We start from the raw sequence: 21413 nt of genomic DNA on the forward strand, positions 1-21413 counted from the left end.
GTCCAACACTCTAACCACTATCTTAACTATATTAGAATAGCATTACAACTATGTACCTTTGCGTTTCTTCATTTTGTCCTCCTTGCAAGGACTGTCTCTAGGAGAGTTGTTATTACTTTGAGCAGACAAGTCGATTCCCAGCAAGCTAAAAAGCTTCTTCCTGTCAGGAGCTGGGAAATGTTTCTCAATGAGAGACTGAAATACTCCCCTGCAGATTTAAAAAAGAAAAAAGTTTTGCTTGGTTGAATGGGCAACCTAAAATTTCTCTTCTCCCAGCATTTTTAAATGCTGCTGTCTATGTAGTATTTTCTTGAAGGTCTGACTTGTTTCAGGCAGATGCTATTAAATCTCAATTCAGTCCGAACTGCCATACCAAGAGCGGCAATGAATCAGATGGGGACTGATTAGTCTTGGGTCAGTACTGTTCAAAGGAAGACCATCCACAGTACTGCATCATGGCAGAATATTATGAAGGACCATGACTTGGCATGTGAGAGTCACTGAAAGCACACTATATTCTATGCTGCTTGAACAAAGATCAATCAACTAAGAAACCAAAGACCTTAGAAACCATCTCCCCTCTTACATGAAATTGCAATTTCCACAGCTCCAGAGGCAAACCGATCACAGAAAGTAATAGTACCACTTTATTCTGCCTTGATCAGACCACACTTAGAGCACTGTGTCCAGTTCTGGGCACCACAAGTTAAGGATACTGACAAGCTGGAATGTATGCAGAGGAGGGGGATCAAGATTATTGACGTTCTGGAAAACAGGCCTTATGAGGAATGTTTGGGGGAGTTGGGTAAGCTTAGCATGGAAAAGAGGAGACTATGATAGCCATCTTCATATATCTAAGGCTGTCAAAAGCTGTAGCAAGCTTGTTTTCTCCTGCTCAAGAGGGCAGGACCCAAACCAACAGATTCAAGTTACAAGAAAGGAGATTACGACTAAACATCAGAAATAAGTTACAGATAGGTAGCCGTGTTGGTCTGCCATAGTCAAAACAAAAAAAATTCCTTCCAGTAGCACCTTAAAGACCAACTAAGTCAGTTCTTGGTATGAGCTTTCGTGTGCATGCACACTTCTTCTTCTTCAGAAGAAGAAGAAGTGTGCATGCACCTGGAGAAGTGTGCATGCACACGAAAGCTCATACCAAGAACTGACTTAGTTGGTCTTTAAGGTGCTACTGGAAGGAATTTTTTTTGTTTCATCAGAAATAACTTTTTGACAGGCTGTTCAGCAGCGGAAGGGACTCTTTCAGGAGGTGTTGGACTCTCCTTCCTTGGAGGTTTTTAAGCAGAGGTTGGGTGGCCATCTGCCATGGATGCCTTAGTTGAGATTCCTGCATTGAAGTGGGCTGGACTAGATGACCCTCAGGGTCCCTTCCAACTCTACAATTCTATGATTCTATAAACAATGATGCAGCAGAAGGCTGCATAATTAAGAGAACATTTTGCAGCCAGAGATGAGATTTTTAAAAATAACTAACTTAAAATCAGCCTACAAGGTGCCGCTATACCCAGCAAAGTCACTGTGCAAGTCGCATGGCTCCTGCTTCTTTTTGTCCCACAACCCACATACACCTCAGGTCTGCTCCCAGGGTTCCTCCCAATACACCAGAGCAATTTGGGGTGTGCAGGGGGAGGTTGTTCTGGTGTGGAAGCAAAGGTTGCTCTACTTATGCAAGGACTTTGCTGGATACAACCCAGTGAATACATAAACTTATGTACAGCACCTATAATGAAAGTAGAGAAACTTGTAGCAGCTATGCGATTATTTTAGAGCTGGCACAAACTTTTCCTCAGGATAAAAGATCAATTAAGTTCTGTAATATTCTTTCCTATTGTTCTCAATCACTGTACGCTCTCATTTGGATTCCAAGAGATTCCAGAAATTCTGATTGCTTGGGGTGAAGAAAAAAGGCAGCTGCTGGACAAACATCTCCGACATTTGCAGTTTTAAAACAGCATTGAAAGACTAAGTGCAGTTGATTAGCCTGCCCTCTTCCTCCTCCACTTTGTGAGCCCTCCCTCCCTTCATGTTCATTTTTTAGTAAGCTTGCTGGCAAAACCTATATTGATTTTTAATGTACAGTTCTCTGCATTTTCCATAAACCTGAAAAACTAAGTTACTTCTCCCAGATTTGTATGACTGATAGGAGTCTTACTTTGCTGTGGAAACAAAGTCGTTCAGTTCTCCACCACCTTCTTCCAAAGCTTCTAAGGTTCTCGCTTCCCCTGTGGACTGCAACCCAATGACTACACACTGGAGAGAGAAAGGGACACTCAGTTTAAAGCTCTTCCAAATATACAAAGCATATCCACCCCCCCACCCCCCACATCCGGTCACTCTGACATTTCCCTGAGAAAATGAAGCCATGTTTTGAAAACATTCTAAAGTCAAGGCCAACCTGAAACTTACTTTGCCGTTCTTTATTTCTTCTCGTGCCAGCTGTACCACCCTTTTCACTTTGGAAGCTATGCAGAGGTATTTGAAGAATCTCTGGTGGGCAGACCAGAACTGGCCCCACATAGACTTCTTCATCCGCTGCTCAGCATCAATGAGGTCGGCTGCTTGCTGGAATTTCTCCCTGGCACTTACCCACTGAAAAAGGAACACCAGAAATTTTTCTGTAAGTAAGCATGATGAACTTCTACAGTGTAACATTACCATCACAGCAAGATTAACCTGAGATGATTTGTCCAAGAATGTTTCAGTTTATCACAGTTCTTTTCTAACTTGCTACCTTCAGGGAATCAAGGATGTATCGTTCTAAGGTGCTTAGTCAATTCAGAAAGAGTGCTGCCAATAACTGCTGGACCTCAGTGTTGCCTTCTATGAGTTGAATACAACGTAAACTGGGAGACGGAACCTGGTGCCCTCCAGATGTTGGACTACAACTTTGATCTTCTCTAATAACTGTCCATGCCGGCTGGCGCTGACAGGAGTTAGAAATCCAACAACATCTGGAGAGCCACAGACTCTCCATTCCCACCCAAGAATATACCCCATGATAAAACACTGCCAAAGAAGACTAGCAACAATGATTATTCTGTCTTTTCAGGGAAACTCACTCACTGCACTGATCTTCTCACAGAGGAGTCCCAGGGTTCCCTGTCAACTACTGTGTCTAGAATGATCGCTGTAACTTTGTTCAAATCAATAATTTTATCATTAGTGCTTTTAATCTCTGAAGACTGCAGTTACATTAAGACACACAAACCTGAATATTTAAAAGTCAGGACAAGTGACAGCCATCTCTTACAGGCTTTACAAATATGCACTGAGAGGTCCAGTAAAAAAAACGCATTTTCAAAGGATGGGAAACACATCAGTGATAAAATAATAAAATAACTTATTTGAAACATTTAAAAACATGTTCTCCTAACTTCTTTCTAAGCCTTCACCAATAAGAGCATGAAAACCAACTTTTCAAGGAAATATTTTTATTTCCATAGTACAAGCATGTCTCAATCCAGAGAATTTACACGTAGCACTGAAATCAATGGGATAAGTTAGTCATGACTAATTTGAATTATTTAAAATATTATTTATTATTGTAATATCAATCTCACATGTAGAATAAATAAATATAAAACACGCTAGTTAAAGAACCAAGTGGTATTAGTCTTAACAGGCAACATTAAATTAACAGGCTTTAATTTACAACAAACAGTAATGTCTTCAGTTGATAATGAAAACTTATCAGTAATGTGTCAGGTGGAAGAAGTTCCCCAACTGGAGCATCAGCACCAAGAAGGATCTTTCTCAGGTTACTGCATTATATGCTTCAATGTATGTGGAGGGCCGCCACCACAAACCTTAATACAACCCTTTAGGTAAGAGCAGAACCACTGTACAGTGGTGCCCCGCAAGACGAACGCCTCGCAAGACGGAAAACCCGCTAGACGAAAGGGTTTTCCGTTTTGGAGGCGCTTCGCAAAACGAATTTCCCTATGGGCTTGCTTCGCAAGACGAAAATGTCTTGCGAGTTCCTGCGGGTTTTTTCCCCTCCCCCCCTTTTCTAAGCCGCTAAGCCGCTTATCAGCTGATCCGCTAAGCCGTCAATGGGCTTGCTTCGCAAGACGAAAAAACCGCTAGACGAAGAGAATCGCGGAACGGATTCTTTTCGTCTTGCGAGGCACCACTGTACTGCCAACTGCCAACCTACACAGCCAATCTAGCAAAATACCTTGGGTGTTGGTATTAAGAGCTGCTGAGAGATCAAAGAGGAGAAACAGGGTAGCACCTCCCCTTCCGCCCTCCATCAGAGCAGCCAGGGCTGACTCAGTCCCTAACTCAGGCCTGAACCCCAACTGAAATGAGTCCAGATAATCTGTTTCCTTCAAGAGCATCTGGATGGCCATCACCTCTTGAGCACCTTCCCCAAGAACATGTGCCACTGGGCAGCAGCTTTCACAAACTGCTGGGTTCACTCTCCCCACTCCCCCAACCAAGGAGCAGGCACACTACTGCATCTTTAAGAGTGGCAGTGCCCCCCCCCCATCCTGCAAATATTCATTTACCACACCTTGGACCCACCTGGTCAGCCACCCTACACCAGTCTGGATTAGGGTCTGTGTGTTCAACTACAATTCAAAAGGTACAGTGCCTAGTTTAACATGCAAAATGCTGTATTTAAATACACTTACCATTTTTACAGATTTATTATACATTTTAACATAGTGATGTGAAAGCTGAACCTCATCAATTTTGAAGGTTACACCCGAAAAGCTCAGCTGCCTTGCTATATACATTCCTCGTAGCTTCATATCCATAGCAACAATTTCCATGGCACCTACACCTCTGAAAACAAACAAACAGGAAGGAATCATCAAGGTAATTGATAAGATGGAAATTATTTTAAAACAGAGAATTCTTGGATTTATTAGGGAAGGCTAATGTTATATTAAAGCCTGATTAAATATTATTTTTCAATGGAACCAATATCTTCAAGCACTATCACAAAATGACACCACCACCAGGCTGAGTTGCAAGCACCATATTTTAAAAACACACTATAGACATGAGAAGAGAGAATCTGTCAAGCTTTCTATTATTTACATCAATGGACGACATGGACTTTGCCTCAAATAAGAAAGCCTCCTGGGAATATACAACTGAGGAACCAGAAGGCATTCTCACCCGCTTCCTGTGCCTGAACAGCTAATGTCAACTGAGTGGAGAGTTCTCAGCTCAGCAGGATCCCTTCCTGCATTTGCATCCGGCTTGAGTGTGGCACCCTATGGCTTGGATTGTTCTTTTATTGGAGGGGAGAAAGCAAGGTCCAGGTGAGCAAATGACCCTGCTCTCTGACTGAAGGACTAGATAATATGGCCTTCTGGAGCCATCTGATTTCAGTATACAATAAGAGAGACTTGTACAGTGGTGCCTCGCAAGACGAAAATAATCCGTTCCGCGAGTCTCTTCGTCTAGCGCTTTTTTCGTCTTGCGAAGCAAGACCATCAGCGGCTTAGCGCTATTAGCAGCTTAGCGGCTATTAAAGGCTTAGCGGCTAAGAGGCTATTAGCGGCTTAGAAAAAGGGGGGGAGCGGGGAAAAATTGCAAGACGTTTTCGTCTTGCGAAGCAAGCCCATAGGGAAATTCGTCTTGCGAAGCGCATCGAAAAACGGAAAACCCTTTCGTCTTGCAGGTTTTTCGTCTTGCGAGGCATTCATCTTGCGGGGCACCACTGTACTGCAGTCACCAGCCCCGTGCTGTGTAACACTCCTCCAGGAGATTCAGCAAGCACCCTCAACTTTGGACTGAGGCACCTCTTGAAGACTTTTTCATGCCAACAGGCATGTGCAGCTATTTAAAACTTTATTGACCAGTCACTTTAATAATTGTTTTGGACCATTTATATTGGTGTTTTGTGTCTGATTCTTATACCACAGCGATATTTTAGTATGGTGGCATATAGATACTTTTATAAAAAATAAAACTTCCAAGTAACACAATGCAATGCAGTATCTGCTTTTGAAGGTTGAAATGGGTCCTTTACTTGCCATCATTGGCAGAGACCTCTACAGACAAGGATCCTCCCACAACTCCTTTTGCATCTCTAGGAAGTTTGAAACTGAACTGAATAGTCTTCACATTTAGGTATTCTACTTACAAGCATGCATTTTGAATAAGGCAATTCACTATATTTCACTAGAAAGCAATTCAGATTTTCCTACAGCAAGTCTCTACAGTGGTACCTCGCAAGACGAATGCCTCGCAAGACGAAAAACGAAAGGGTTTTTCGTTTTTGAGTTGCTTCGCAAGACGATTTTCCCTATGGACTTGCTTCGCAAGACGAAAACGTCTTGCGAGTTTGCTTCCTTTCTCTTAAAGCCGTTAATACCCAGGGAATCCGCGCTCCGCAAAACGAAAGAATCGCAATACGAAACAACTCGCGGAACAAATTAATTTTGTCTTGCGAGGCACCACTGTATTTGTTTCATGAAGCTCCCCAGATTTAGTATAGTATCAGTTTCATTTCTGAGTCACATGAAATACTCCCTCCTCTGTCTAGGAATTAAATGTTTGTTCTTACATCCTCTGGCAAATAATGTTGCCTTCAAATTCAAGCCCTGAGTTGTCCCTCTAAAACAGGGAAATCTTCAAGAGCCATGTGCAACTTGATAACAAATAACAAATAACACCTCATATGAAATTGTCTTATAGAGTCAGACCATTCCCATGAGCCATCTTACTGAGGATAACCATTTTCATGCTGGATCTTCTTCATATAAATCTTGAGCTCTACCACATAGTTATAGCCTGCATATTAAACAACAAGAGTTGACATATGGAGTCAACAACTTACCTTCTTTCAACAGCCTGAATAAAGTCACTGAACTCCCTAAATGGAGTTCCTTCACCCCATATCCCAAGGCGGTTCATATATGCCATATTGCGTGGCTCAGATGCACCTGAAAACAAATATCTAGATTAAATTTCATACCTTTCCACCAACTTAACAAAACAACAACACCACATTTAAAACAGAGTACATACCTGTGGCACTAGCATAGACAACTCTGGCTTTTGGAAGTTTATTCTGCAGCTCCAGAACCGCCAAACCTGTCTTAGTCGGTTTTGATGACCCAACAGGACAAAGATTTTTAGCCTTGTGACATTCATCAAATACTATCTGAACATATTGTTAAGGAATAGACATTAATAATAAAAATAATCTTACTCCCAAGGAAGTTTTGACTTACAGTGAAACAGAAAGATTGGTCATAATGTTACCCAATTATAAATAAATAATGCAGCACAATCCTAAGCACTTCTTGCAAGTGAGCCTCACTATGTTCAGTTGGACTTTCTCCCGGATAAATTGGATAGGGTTGCAACAGCAGCCGATTAATCATACAAGTATTAGTCAATCAAATGTGCATATTGGCTGTTTTGGTATGACATATATATGCATGTGTTTCAGTGGACACCTTGTAGGATCATTCCTTCTATTTGGAAGAGAATGAGGAACACCTCAAAACAATGTTTAACATATACAGTTTTTAGAAGTAGTGTACTTTTATTAACAATAGTTTTTGCAAGTAAGAAAAGGTGCTCCATCTGGACAATCAACTAACAGCTAAAAAGTCAATCAAATACTGCAGCTTAAAGATCAGTTTAGTTTTTTATTAATTAACTAGACATCCGTGTCTTTACATTTAATTATAAATACAAATGTTTGACTACTTAGAAACACTTCTACACTTGACAGATGTCTTTCCCAAGTGACTGAGAGTCCAATAATTTAAAACCAGCAAGACACACATGCTTAAGAAAGTGAGTGCAGGCACAGGTTTAAAGAGCTATGGGAAGAGTCTGTTATTGTACCAAGTTAGAACACTGAAAAGATACAACTCCATCAAAGTCATCTCCGCACCAGTGAAGAAGTTGTTTGAGCCTGGTTTTATATTTGCCCCCAGACTGACTTTCTCCAATAAGAGAGGAATAGGTGGCAAATATGACACCTTTCTTCACACTCCCGTTGTGTTTTGAAGAAATTTTTCCATATTTGAACTAAAATAAAAATACCGTATTAGTATAAAAGACACCCTGCAACTGGCACAACTATTAGTTCCTTACAACTATTAGTTCCTTAAACTTCATTTACAAACTTGTACATCCAACATTCAATTTCCATCAATATAATTACAGTGGTGCCTCGCAAGACAAAATTAATCCGTTCCGCGAGTCTCTTCATCTAGTGGTTTTTTCGTCTTGCGAAGCAAGCCCATTGACGGATTAGCGAATTAGCGGTATTAGCGGCTTAGAAAAAGGGGGGGGAACCGCAGGAAGCAAGCCCATAGGGAAATTCGTTTTGCGAAGCGCCTCCAAAATGGAAAACCCTTTCGTCTAGCGGGTTTTCCGTCTTGCGAGGCATTTGTCTTGCGGGGCACCACTGTACTGTAAAGTTGCAACAGGATGCACATACCCAATATAAGCAACAATGTTAAGTGCAACACAGTGATCTTAATACCTATACTTTCTCCTACAAAGCTCACACACATTCCCTCTATTTTTAAAGCTAAAGTTCAAATGAGAAATGTTCCTAATCTTGGCAAGTTTGTGCCTGTGCCACTTTTTGTTTCTGCTGAAATAGTTCTAATACCAAGACACATGGAGAAATGTTTTTTCCTGAAATCTATGGTCACAAGTTACAATACCCTTTTTAACTGTAACTGCACAACCCTGGAAAATGCATTTCCTAAAGGAAAGGACAGCAAAAAGGTGGGCTAACTCCCAGCATTCAGTACACTATAGTAAGGGAAGAAGCCCAAATATTCAACCCTGCAAAGAGAATTAGATTTCTTTATTCAGTGTGAAAAGTGGCACTGGTATGGCACATTCAGTACAACTTTGCTCTTTATTAGAAATAGGGATACTGCAGGATTTTGTTTAGTACACATTTTTTAATGAACTGACTTGATTTGTACTTCCCATACCAATACAGAGATTGTAGCAGTTATCCTTCAGTTTTTGCACTTGTTCACATTTTGTGACAAAGTTCTTGGCCCAAACATGTTCCAAAATGCTTAAAGGTAAAGGGACCCCTGACCATTAGGTCCAGTCATGACCGACTCTGGGGTTGCGGCGCTCATCTCGCTTTATTTTATAAGAAAAGAGTACAGTCATACCTCTTGTTAGGTTAGGTTCAGGTTACGTTCTTTCAGGATACATCCTGCCACAACCCGGAAGTAACGGAACAGGTTACTTCCGGGTTTCGCCGCTTGCGCAGACGCTCAAAATGACGTCACACGCATGCGCAGAAGCGGCGAATCGTGACCCGTGTACATGCGGGTTGCGTTCTGCTCATGTTACAAACAGGCTCTGGAACGGATCCTATTCGCAACCAGAGGTACCACTGTACTGTAGTGTGGTTAAGAAAATTCACAATTGATGCAGAACAGAGTGGATTTATGAGTGAACACATGCAAAACAGAAGTGGACTAGAAATAGATCTGTCCATTCCCAATTAGAAACCTACACAAATGCAGTTCTTTACAAGAACTTGTTAAAATGTTATGCAGAGCTTCCACCCAGATCAGTAAGACTCTTTTACACTGTATATTTAACATCTAGTTGCCAATAACTCATTTGTTACTATAATCTTCCAAGTTTAATAATAAATTTGTTAAATCTATGAATGTCTAGGAGTTAGTTAAGACATGGAGACTCATGTAAATGATGATTCATAAAACTAATCATATTAATTAATTAATAAGTCTAGCAAGATATCCAATGCTGTAAAGCAAAGGACTAAAGAAGCATTTCCCACATCTAAATTTGTTGAGAACTACAAAATTCAGTGGAAGAGTTCAGAAGCAAATTACTGCCCAAACAAACTCAAGAAAGCTCAAGCAATTGTCATTTGCTTTAATAACTGGACACCATCCCCCACCCCAATCCTGAAGTGCTCATGAAGCCTGTGGCAGTGCTCTAACACCATGCCAACATCTTGATTTTATAATACTGCACTGGAATAGCGGCATTCTAAGCAACCATGTGCTAGTACAGTGGTGCCTCACAAGACGAAAAGAATCCGTTCCGCGATTCTCTTCGTCTAGCGGTTTTTACGTCTTGCAAAGCAAGCCCACTGATAGCTTAGCGGATTAGCGCTATTAGCGGTCTAGCGGCTTTTAGCGATCAGCTGTTAAGCGGCTTATCAGCGGAACAGCTGTTAAGCGGCTTAGCAGCTTAGGAAAAGGGGGAAAAAGCGGAAAAAACCGCGGGAACTCGCAAGAATTTTTCGTCTTGCAAAGCAACCCCATAGAGAAATTCGTTTAGCGAAGCGCCTCCAAAACGGAAAACCCTTTCGTCTAGCGGGTTTTCCGTCTTGCGAGGCGTTCGTCTTGCGGGGCACCACTGTATTGCAACTTAGGCAGGAAGGCAACAAAACCATAAACAGCAGGTTTTAGCATGTCTAAGATATACAGCATTCACATAACATTCATCTCACACAAGCATACCTAATACTTTGCTTCAACTGTACATAGTAAAAAAATCCACACCTTGTTTAATGAATGAACCAAAATGTTTTTTGCTCCAATATCTCTCAGATCTCTTTCTGCATCATATTTCAAATCATTTGAAACACTAAACCTAGGAGAGAGCAAACACAACTGTGAAGATACAGGCAAAAAAAAGGTTAAGGATCTTGCTTACCTAGCATCCCCCCCCCCCCAATTTAAGTGATCTCTACTTACCATACTGCCCTTTTTCTACCCAAGAGGTAGTTCTCATATATTATTCCAGCTATGGTCCTTCCTTTTCCTACACCTGCACCATCACCTATCAAGAAACCAGCTCTGTCTCCATTGGGTAGGAATGTTTCATGTTGCTGCAGAATGTTAAAAAAAGGAAGATAAAAGATTCAGCATAGGAGAAGTTACACGCCAACCCCACACCTTCTGTAGCTGAACGGGAAATTGGTTCGTTTTGAGTAAACATGAAACCATGACATACCTGTGCTGCGTATGTAACAGCTTCAAGCTGCAATGCTGACAGCCAGCCACTATCAATACTCTCTTCAGGAATTGAAGACTTATACCAAACTTCTGGAGGGGTAACACTGGAGAGAGAGCTGGTTTCTACCACTGGATCAGGATGACGCAGACCAATTTTTACTGTTTGTAGAATATAATACAAATATTATAGGCAACATCCTATCAGAGGTTACTTCAGCAAGATAAAAATTTTAGTGACTCTAATTCAAACATTTGCTCTTTATAAAACTAAAGCTAAGAACTGCTCTAAATACAAGGCTCTTAATCTACAAAGCCAGCAGGAATTCTGAGGGTTTATGAAGTAGAGGGCAGAAACTACAGTTCTATCTCTGTGTGACTCATGATTTATATACACCCTTGTTTGCAATATTTACATGTGATGCTACAGGCCTAGTCCCATCTCCTGAAGGGACTAAAGATGCTCCACAAAAAAATTAGATGCATGCAAAGCAACCACACTGCCTTAGACCACATGATAAAGCCACCTTGCTGAAGCTAATGAGGTTTGAGTTGGTAGAATGCCTGGATGGGAGATCCCATGCATGTCACCTTCAGCTCCATGATGGAAGATGCAGGACATAAATGTCCTCAACACATGAAACAAACATCTGCTGATTGCTTACTCAAGCAAGAGGCAAAAATGCCCTGAAGAAATAGTCCATTGAAGTGAAAGGCAATTCTGCCTATGCAAGGAATTCCCTCTCCTAAATTCCTGCATTTCCCCTTGGGCAGCACGTACTTCCATTTGTGTAACTATCCAGTATGTTTTATTACATCCGTCTAGACCCCGCAACACTAGAATGAAAAACATCTAGAGATCTGCGGAGAGTGAAGAAGGCAGATGTTCACAGTGACATCTTTTATGGATGGTTCCCCCCCCCTTATGATTTTATTGTCTAAATTATGCCAATGAAGGCTGAATGAATCTAGAGATCTGTTGAAACCCAGTCTTCAAATGAACAGAGGTAGGAGATATACACATGAACACTACAATTATCTACTTACAAGAAAGATATTGGTATACCTATATATAGTAGTTTAATATTTTTTAACAGTTGAATAACCTATGCAGTTGAATAACATACATTTTATGGGCATGTACTCTGCATACGTCTCTGCATGACCCATTTCTTCCTCATCTTCTTCTTCAGGCTCTTCTTCCTCTTTTACTACTGGAACTTTCTGCAGCAAAGATGAATATTTGTTAAATTGTGATACAGAAACAGCAACGCTAAAGACTAATCAGCAAGATGGAGCCAAAAGACTCTGCTACACCAAGAGAGAAGAATGCTTATCTTTTAAAAGTGCTATGCCAGACTTCCAGTGTGCTGCAGGCTATGGTGGACGATGGGGTTCGCTCATCCTGAGCAACCCGATTGCTGCGAGGAGGCGGGAAGGGAGCACTGGCAATGCACCTTCTCTAAAAACCCCAAAAGGAAAATTCGGGTTCTGAAGGCTCCAGTGGTGTCAGGAACGCCCTCTAGTAGCCCCCCAAAGCTCTGGAGGGAGCCATGGGAGCTCTGACATTGAGCACAGACACACGGCGTGATCAAGACCTCACAATAAAATGCTTCATTAAAGCATTTTGCCATTGAAGCAGCGACTTCTCTAAAAAGCAGCGACTTCTCTAAAAAGTAAAAGGAATCCAGGCCAATTTGGACATGGTCATTTAAAAAAACAAGATTTAATAAGAATACCGTATTTTTCACCCTATAGGACGCACCGTCCCATAAGGCGCACCTAGTTTTTTGGGGGGGAATAAAGGGGGGGAATTATTTTCCCCCCAGGCGCGGGGCTTCCCCCGACCCCAGAACACGCAACTCTCCGCAAGCGAAGTCTTGCCCAGCCTTCGGCATGCGGGCAACTCTCCGCAAGCTGCAGGAGCCCAGCGCAGGGCTCCCACGGCTTGTGGAGATCTGCGCGAAGCCTGCATTCGCCCCATAGGACGCACACACATTTCCCCTTCATTTTTGGAGGGGAAAAAGTGCGTCCTATGGGGCAAAAAATACGGTATATCAATTGGATCCACACCCGGGAGGGAAAGAGGAGGGGCCCCCTGCAAGGAGCTATTGATCTGCATGGAATAAAATCTGCAGGGACTAAGAGAAGAATAAATAAAATACCCGCTAATGATTTTTCTTTTTAAGCATTCCAGTGGATGAATCAAATTAACATTGTAATTTGAGCTAATACTGGATGCATAAATTTAAGGCTTTAAAGATCTTTTCCGGCAAACCTGCCAAACATTGGAAAGGTAAGAGAAGAAAGTGGGACATGAACTTTGTGGATTATCAATCTTAATACTTTAAAGAAACATCTTTAATTCATTTGCTTCTTTTTATGAACTAAATGAGAGACAGACACTGTATGTATGCATTTAAAATTTAAATATTAAATTGGGATTGGCTTGGAAATATTTTTAGAGCATGCCATAAATGGATGGTTAAATATATTTATTATTGTTATTGTTGTTTCCATTATCATCACCATCATCATCATCATCATCATCATAAGGGTCCAACAGAAACCAGAAACAATTTGGAGGTGGGGTATTTATTTTTTAAAAATAAACCTAAATCTTTACAGCTGTAGGCACCTGTGAATATAGCTGGGTAGGAAATTCCCAAGTCACAGCACCACAAAAGAACGGCTTTCTCTAATCTCTGGATAAGCAGAGCAAGACCTCAGTAGATCTTAAGGAGTAGATTTATTTGTTACAGGAGCCGGCACTCCTTCAGTAGCTTCTATATTTGGCTTCTGGGTGCAGGGAACTAAAATTTTCAGAAGCAGTGTTCCGTTAGAGAGCAATGTATACCTCGCTGCTGAGGAAGTTGCACCTACCATTGTAGGAGAAAAGCTTCTCATTTTCATGTCATTTATCCATATTCTCGCTACCTCTTTAGTAGATGCCTCCTTTTTTACAGTACCATTGCTTAGATCAGCTACAAAGAGAAAAATTCCAAGTTAATATATAACAAATTAAATTTTCTAGAATACAATCAAATCTTCTCTATAGTTGAATGCTGAGTCAGAGCATGTAAATTTCTGCCAATCTTAAACAAACAAACAAACAAACAAACAAACAAACAAACATTTCTCAACAGGTTCTGCCACAGCAACACTAAACAGGTTGCTGGCTGTTAGATCAGGGCTACTAGTGCAGGTGCCACCGTTAAATCAAACTTACATCTGGATCACCTTGAAGGGTGGGTTAAAGAGAGGAAGCCCAATTCCCAGTTTTAGCAGCGAAATCAAAGTTTATCTTACCTGATTTGGTGGCATTTACCACCATTGTAGAAACTACAATTATTTCTGGAAGAAAGTCAACATTTTGGGGTCTAAATAATTTTTAGATTATTTAGATGAACACATAATTTAGCAGTCTCTCTCTCTCTCTCTCTTCATCCAAATCAATAATATGGCAATAGTACTCATCACTTGATATGATTCTGGGATGTGTATATTATGTTCAAAGACTTGCAGAAATTATTTAATTTCCATGTGTCATATCCATGGCCCCTGGACAAAGTGTACTTAAAGAAAACAATTTCACCACATCTTTATGAATGAGAATGTAAGGCTAAAATGTAACTCTATTTTCACAGGAGATTTTTCACAACAGGTAACAATGTAAATGCTTTTTAATCAAGAAAACATTCATGTGCTTCTATGCCACCTAAGAAGAGTCTATTCATTCACAGAAATAACCCCCCCCCCCCGAGGAGCCTTGTATCTTTCTGCAAGGGTTTGCTTTCCATCACAGTCTGCATTTAGAGAAAATGAAACACAGCAAGTATGTTCTAAACAAGAGTCCCATTTGTAAAGGTACTCAAATGTAAACTTCATGACACAGGTTAGCTTTTAATGCACACCATGCCCAGCAATTCACCTACATCGGCCTTCACTAACTTGGTGCCCTCCAGACATTTTGGCCTACAAGTTCTATCAGCAGTGCTGCCTGTTAAGTTCATCAGGTTGGCCGAGGTTGGCCTACTGTATTACATGCTACAAAGTTTACTATTTATTTAGAAGAGTCACATTAACATAGTTGGCCTGTCCAGTTTATGCTTGCACACCATTTTGTTGTATGATGCTGTAGCAAAAAAATCAGTCTGAATACCAAATATCTAACATAACCTTCTCCAATGTGGTACCCTCTGAATCAGGCTTCCTCAACCTCGGGCCTCCAGATGTTTTGAGACTACAATTTCCATCATCCCTGACCACTGGTCCTGCTAGCTAGGGATCATGGGAGATGTAGGCCAAAAACATCTGGAGGGCCGAGGTTGAGGAAGCCTGCTCTAAATGTTTTAAACTATGAACTATCATCCCCAGCCAATGTGGCCAATGATAAGAGAAGATGGTAGCTGTAGTCCAGAACTTGTGGAAAGCATCAAGCTGAGGAAAGGTGATCCAGCATAAAGACAAATGCCTAAGGAGTCTGCAATGAGCATGCTAGATTATTCTGTTCAAGTCCCCCCAAAACTAATACTCCATCCAGTCAGCTTCTTAAGCCACTTACTTGCAGCTGTCGCAACCGGCTGAGCAATGTTGGGAGGTGGCTTCAGCTTCATCAGCTCATTAAGACTATTGTTTTTTAGCAGATCTTTTAGCTGGATCTGGTCCTTGGGAGTTGTGGACGTCAGAGCATTCCGAACTGCTGGCGCTGCAACTGACGGCCTGGTAGTGGTGCTGGTCTGTATAATTTTTGCTACAGTGATCGTCTGCCTGGTAGTGGTGACTGGGGTTGTTTTTGTCATTACTATGGTAGTTCCCAGAGTAGGAAGCTGGTTTATTTGATTCAACACAAAGGTTGTAGTTGATGGTGGTTGCTGCAGAAAGAACAGAAAGATCATTACCGTTTGCTGGAAAACCAAACTTAAAACTGTTATTTAGTCCTGGCCTGCAAGTGAAAGCAAAAACGTAAAACTGAATAGTTCCGGTTTCAATTTCAGACTCCACAGCAGTGTCTCATTTGCTTGCTTGAGCTGGGCAAGACAGAAGTGTTTGTATAAAATCTTATCTTTTTTAGAAATTTGGTTATAATAAAAAGTAGTGCTTCCAATAATTAATATAATGAAAGCGATGAATGGAGTTGGCCAACAATGCAGCAAGAATGAAAAAAATAATAATGGCATGCAGAAACTGTGAGCAACTGTGAGTTGGTGGGGAGGGAATTAAGATGGGGTACTTATAAAGCTTTGTTTTTTGTTTTTAAAAATACATGCTAAGTTAACTCTGGGGCATCAGAAAAGTTCTCAACACAACTTACCCTATACAAGTTTCCTAACTTAGGTAAAAGTTACGTAATTTTTAAAAGACATTTTCCTGGATTCCCGCCTCCATATTACTATTTAGTTTTTTTGTTGAGCTGTCATTTTAATAGTGGGTGGCATCCAATGTTTTTGTTCTGAGTGGATAGGGCTTTCATTCACGGATCAAGAACAGTGCATTATACAATGTTGATAGTATGGGCAGTTTGGGACCTGTTTAGTACAACAGGTCTTAAGAAGCACCATATACAATACTAAGGGTTCCAAATATACTCAAGTAAACTGCCTCCCCAAGATAGATTTGGCCCTAACCATACAATATATACATGAATCAGCATGATATGCAAGACAATGAACACTGAATTCTACACTGTAGTTTAACACCTTTCCCATAGAAAAAACTGTTTCTTCATAGCTCAAGCCATTCTGTGATACAAGGTATCTGCAGGAAATTTGTCCTTACTCATTTTTCTTTCTTCATGTAATCAATTCCATCAGAGGCAAATTTCCAACTCAAATACTTACCGTATTTTTCCGTGTATAAGACTAGGTTTTCCCCCTAAAAATAATGTCAAAAGTTTGGGGGCATCTTATACACGGATACATCTCCCCCCATTTTCTTAAATCGGAGTCCCCCAAAACAGGGGGCACCTTATAGGTTGAAAAATACGGTAATTAAGGCTTTACGTCTCTTACCCTGATGTTCAGTACAGCTGGAGAAGATGCAGTCTGTGGTTCTGTTTTAACAGCAAGGGATGCTTCAGTCTCCATGCCCAGTTCTAAGGCACTAACTGGGGCTGACTAAAGAAAGACAGAGAGAATAAAGTCACATTGTGGAACATATATTGGACACAACATTCAATTAAGCATCTCACTTGCTATGCCTTTTTATTTATCTATTTAATACAGTCTACAGTCAAGAGGAAGCCAAAGGCAGTTGGTCTCTCAATCAGCAATGAAATTGCTCTGCAACCTGAGTGAATGGGTTAGTACCAAATGACAGTTGGAGAGCTTTTATTCTTAGATATATCCCAAAGAAGATACTGTATGCGCAGACATGCAATATGTGCTCACAACATGTATGCAGATATTCCACACAAGATACTCCTGCATATACTTCTGAAAAATGAAAAACACTGACAACTGTGACCTCATGCAATGTCTAGATGACAACACTTATTTTTATATAGTGATTGTACGAGTCCTCTTCAGACATTTGCGACGGAGTTTCTATATGGAGTGACAGTGGTGCCCTTCACTCTCACTCTGCATTCTCCATGCAAGCGCAGTGCTGTAGCTCAGTGTTTCTCAACCTTTTTCCGACCATGGCTCACTTCTGATCTTGTTTCCTTCCTGTGGCCCTTCTGTCCTACCGGACAGCTTGGTGCAAACATTAGTGGAGTGCGGAAGTGGGAAGGAGAAGGGGCAGCAATGCTGCCATAGAGTACGTGTGGCGATTCATCCACTAGGAAGCATGGTCACTTCTCTGTTCACGCTACTTGTTTTCTATTTTCTTCTGTTTGTGTCACGGTCCCCCATTTACCCGTGGCCTCCTTGAAATAACCTGGGGGGGCCCAGGGGGCCATATGGCCACCAGTTGAGAAGCAATGCTAAATTCCTGGGTCCTGCTTTACTGCGCTTGGTTGGCAGGCCTGTTGAGTCACATGCCGCACTGCTTTTGCAGGATACAGATCCTTCTGTAACTCTGCAGGTGGCGAGATTCCTGAATGCGGTTATCTCACACACAAAAACCACCAAAAAACAACAACAACAAAAACTAATCGGACAGTTATGATGAGAGTGCATGATGGATCTCGTCTCCAGTTCTCCTTTTTCTGTGAACCGTCCCTTGGATCTTTCCGGGCCCCAGGCTGTTATTTGTCACTGCTCAATGTCCCACCCTTGCATCGTGGTGTTCCCCTTCAGCTGTTAGATGTTTTGGTTTTTTATGCTTCTGTGCTTTTATGTTTGTATATATTTTATGGGCTAATAGCCGTAAATAAATTTGAATTGAATATAGCGTACACCATTAGCCTACACACATCTCCTCCTCAGTATCAAGAGGAGGGCAGCACAGGGCACAGTAGCAAGAGTGGGAAAGCACAGTCTCTCTCCATATGACTTCAATGGCATGAATCGAAATGCTTAAATGAGGCTAGGTTATTGCAATTAATTTGAAAGACAAGACTGACCAGGTGATGGCTCTAATATTATTAAATGCTTAAAATTTTGCAAGACGTAAGCAGCACCACAGGCAGAAATACAAAATGTTACAATGTCACAGGAGAAACTTTCCCAAACTTTCTACCACTAGGAGCAGCACATAACCCGAAAAGCTTATTTCCTAGATTTTATCACCCTATCTCTAGCCACAACACTAAAGCACCCAAACTGAAGTTAGGCACACTGATTCAACAGCCATGTTGCTTCATATCCAATCTATCACTTTGTTTTAGTGTAGAATAGGTAACTTTTTAAATATCATTATTTTCCCTTTTCAATCACCCAGTATCAGCATTGTACTTGAAAAGAAAAGGCAGCTCAAACGTTATTACAGTAACCAATTTAAGTGTTTTTGGTTTATCAACCTGCTGAACAGCTGGAGCTGGGGTTGCAAGACCCATATCTGTAGACTCAATATCAAACAGGTCATTTGGGCTGATTCCACTCTCACTCAAAGCAGCAAGCAACAGATCTTGTCCTGGTTCCACCATCTCTGAAACAAAGCAAATTTACAATTAGGTGGTTTAAGTGGCAAGAACTCAAGAAGACAATCCTCCTGCACACTTTCCACAAGCACAGCTACAGCACCTATGAAGTTACAAATACTTATAAAATTATTCATAAAGCATTTAAGTCTTCACGGAATTAGGTGAAGAACTGTTCCTGTTAGGTAAAGACTATTAGGTTATGTCACACTTCTACTGTTCCAAAGAACCACCATAATGTCACTGGGATTTGCTTCTAATAAACATGTTTAAAATCAGGGCATTGGAAGATTTGGTCAGAGCAGTGGAACTTAAATTACAAATAACTATGTTTACAGCAACTATGCTGTTAGAATATAGAGGGATTCTGACAACAGTTCATAGTTAAGAGGACTGCACACCTTGTTTCGCCAAGCCAGGGATGGGCAACTGTTTTGACAAGTGCACCTAAAGTCTGAGGTATTAGGTCAGAGATAGGGAACCCTTAGCCCTCCATATGTTGCTTAACTACAACTCTTATCAGCCCTAGTAAGAATGGCCAATGGCCAGGGATCTTGTCTTCTGCGCATGACAGTAGGCAGGAGTGCAGGCATGACTATGCCACACATAAGCTAGTGGGTTCTTCTACTCTCTTCCAGGAGTGCCCGTGTCACATAAGAAAGGGGTATCACATGTTGGCCACAGCCACCTGGATAAGTTGGCCAAATTATAAAGTATCAGCCCTAATACTTTTATATTTTCTGCTTTGCGTCCTTAATATGGACATTATCACTTGGTTCTACTTTTCTGTAAAGTCTGCTCAGCATGTATGGTTGCTATACTCTGACCATATTCAATACTGTTAACTTTAAACGGCGAGCCACAATTTCTATTTCTTTTACTACAACTGTTTGCATTAGACTAACCCTTCCCATAACAAGGAAGGTGATACCATTAGTTTCCAGTAATGAAGAGCAGAGAGTGAACTACCAAAAAGCAATACTAAAACACATTGACTATTAAGGTTATTCTCCCTTGAGTTTTGAATGAACTGAATTGGTCTCTGAAGTTGTGTGCAGCTTCATCAAGAGCTCTACTAAGTTTTGACAATTTCTCTCTCTATATATATATGAAGCCTTCCACCTGAATCATTTTCAAGGTGGATTATAGTGGTTCTAATAAAGTACAACACTTTGCCCTCCAACTGATGGATGGGGCCTTTGAAAACAGTTTGGAAGCTTCAGTTACTGCAGCCTCACAGGTTTAAGATGAACAGAAGAGAACACCTATTCTGTTCACATTAAATTGGTTGCCTGTATGCTTCTGAGCCCAATATTATTGGGAAAGGCATTCCAGAAATGAACATACCTGGACCCTTAGATCATTATGTGAGGCCCTTCTCCAGGTCCCTCCTCTGAGGGAGGCTTGGAAGGTGGTGGTGGCAAAGGGAGGCAGCCTTTTCAATAGTGGTTCCACATCTGTGGAATGCTCTCTTTAGGAGGCCTGCTTGGCACCTTCACTGAAATCTTTTCAGCCCCAGTCTAAGAGACAATTTACCCAGGCCTTTGATAAATTCAGTTGTGTTTGGTTTACAACCAAAGCTTCCTGTAGCTGTTACTGGGGATGGGGTTTTTATATGTCGCATGAAACATTTTCCCCTTGCCTACAGTACAATGTATTGTGTATATGTTTTTAAATGTAAGTCACTTGCAGACATTTTAGGTAACAAATGATTAATACATTTAATAAATAATAATATGAAACTAGGTCACGGATAAAATATATTCATTATTAAAAGAGAATCTCAAGAAAGCCTGTGAAAATTACTACGGTCATTTATCAGGATTTTAAGTTGAATACAACAGCTTTCAAAAAGTACCATTTATTTCAAGCAGAAAGTTTTCTGTCTTTGGAGCAAGAAAATATACTCATGTTCACAAAACAGATCCAGGTAGGTTGTTTTCCCCTATCAAACTCTGAGAATTATGTTCACAAAGTTAAACCAGCGGGGTTAATGGTCAGAGATGGTATGGGTTGCAATTCAGCAGCTTCTGGAAGGCCACAGGTTCCCTGGCGCTGGGTTAAACAGACTTTGGATCTATTTCACAAATTAATGTTTTCCAAACAATGTTGATTCCACAGGAATGCCGCAAAAAAGTTCCTATATGGATCACCAGATCTTAGCCTTCCACAGAAACCACATGGGCAGGACATAAACCTCCAGGTTAGGTTAGCTCCACCTGTGTAATTGTTATACACATGGTATTGATTGATCAACTAGAATACCCCTCTTAGTAGCAGACTTTTACATTTCACTGAAAGATGAAAGTCTGCCTACTGAGATAAGGAAAGAGAACTAGAAACATCCAGGATTGAAAATGATTTCTGCTTAGTCAGGCAGGCAGAGCAAACTGCAGCTGTCCCCAAGTTTTAAATGCAGC

At 41.0% G+C, this 21413-nt stretch overlaps 1 protein-coding gene across 1 annotated transcript in view; it reads right to left on the reverse strand.

Moving 5' to 3' along the window:
• SBNO1 (strawberry notch homolog 1) overlaps nucleotides 1–21413 on the reverse strand; it is a 40300-nt gene that overhangs the window by 17391 nt on the left and 1496 nt on the right. The window contains exons 2-16 of the mRNA XM_081842367.1: nucleotides 18874–19001; nucleotides 16982–17086; nucleotides 15535–15844; nucleotides 13854–13954; nucleotides 12098–12194; nucleotides 10972–11132; nucleotides 10713–10846; nucleotides 10518–10608; nucleotides 7864–8025; nucleotides 7009–7144; nucleotides 6818–6923; nucleotides 4656–4809; nucleotides 2425–2607; nucleotides 2171–2268; nucleotides 57–208 (exon numbers count right to left, since the gene is read on the reverse strand). Coding sequence (XP_081698493.1) covers nucleotides 57–208; nucleotides 2171–2268; nucleotides 2425–2607; nucleotides 4656–4809; nucleotides 6818–6923; nucleotides 7009–7144; nucleotides 7864–8025; nucleotides 10518–10608; nucleotides 10713–10846; nucleotides 10972–11132; nucleotides 12098–12194; nucleotides 13854–13954; nucleotides 15535–15844; nucleotides 16982–17086; nucleotides 18874–18999 — 2116 coding nt within the window. The 5' untranslated portion in view covers nucleotides 19000–19001. The remainder of the gene's footprint in view (nucleotides 1–56; nucleotides 209–2170; nucleotides 2269–2424; nucleotides 2608–4655; nucleotides 4810–6817; nucleotides 6924–7008; nucleotides 7145–7863; nucleotides 8026–10517; nucleotides 10609–10712; nucleotides 10847–10971; nucleotides 11133–12097; nucleotides 12195–13853; nucleotides 13955–15534; nucleotides 15845–16981; nucleotides 17087–18873; nucleotides 19002–21413) is intronic.

This window comes from Podarcis erhardii (assembly GCF_964252035.2).
Source record: "Podarcis erhardii genome assembly, chromosome: 15".
Taxonomy (NCBI): Eukaryota; Metazoa; Chordata; class Lepidosauria; order Squamata; family Lacertidae; genus Podarcis; species Podarcis erhardii.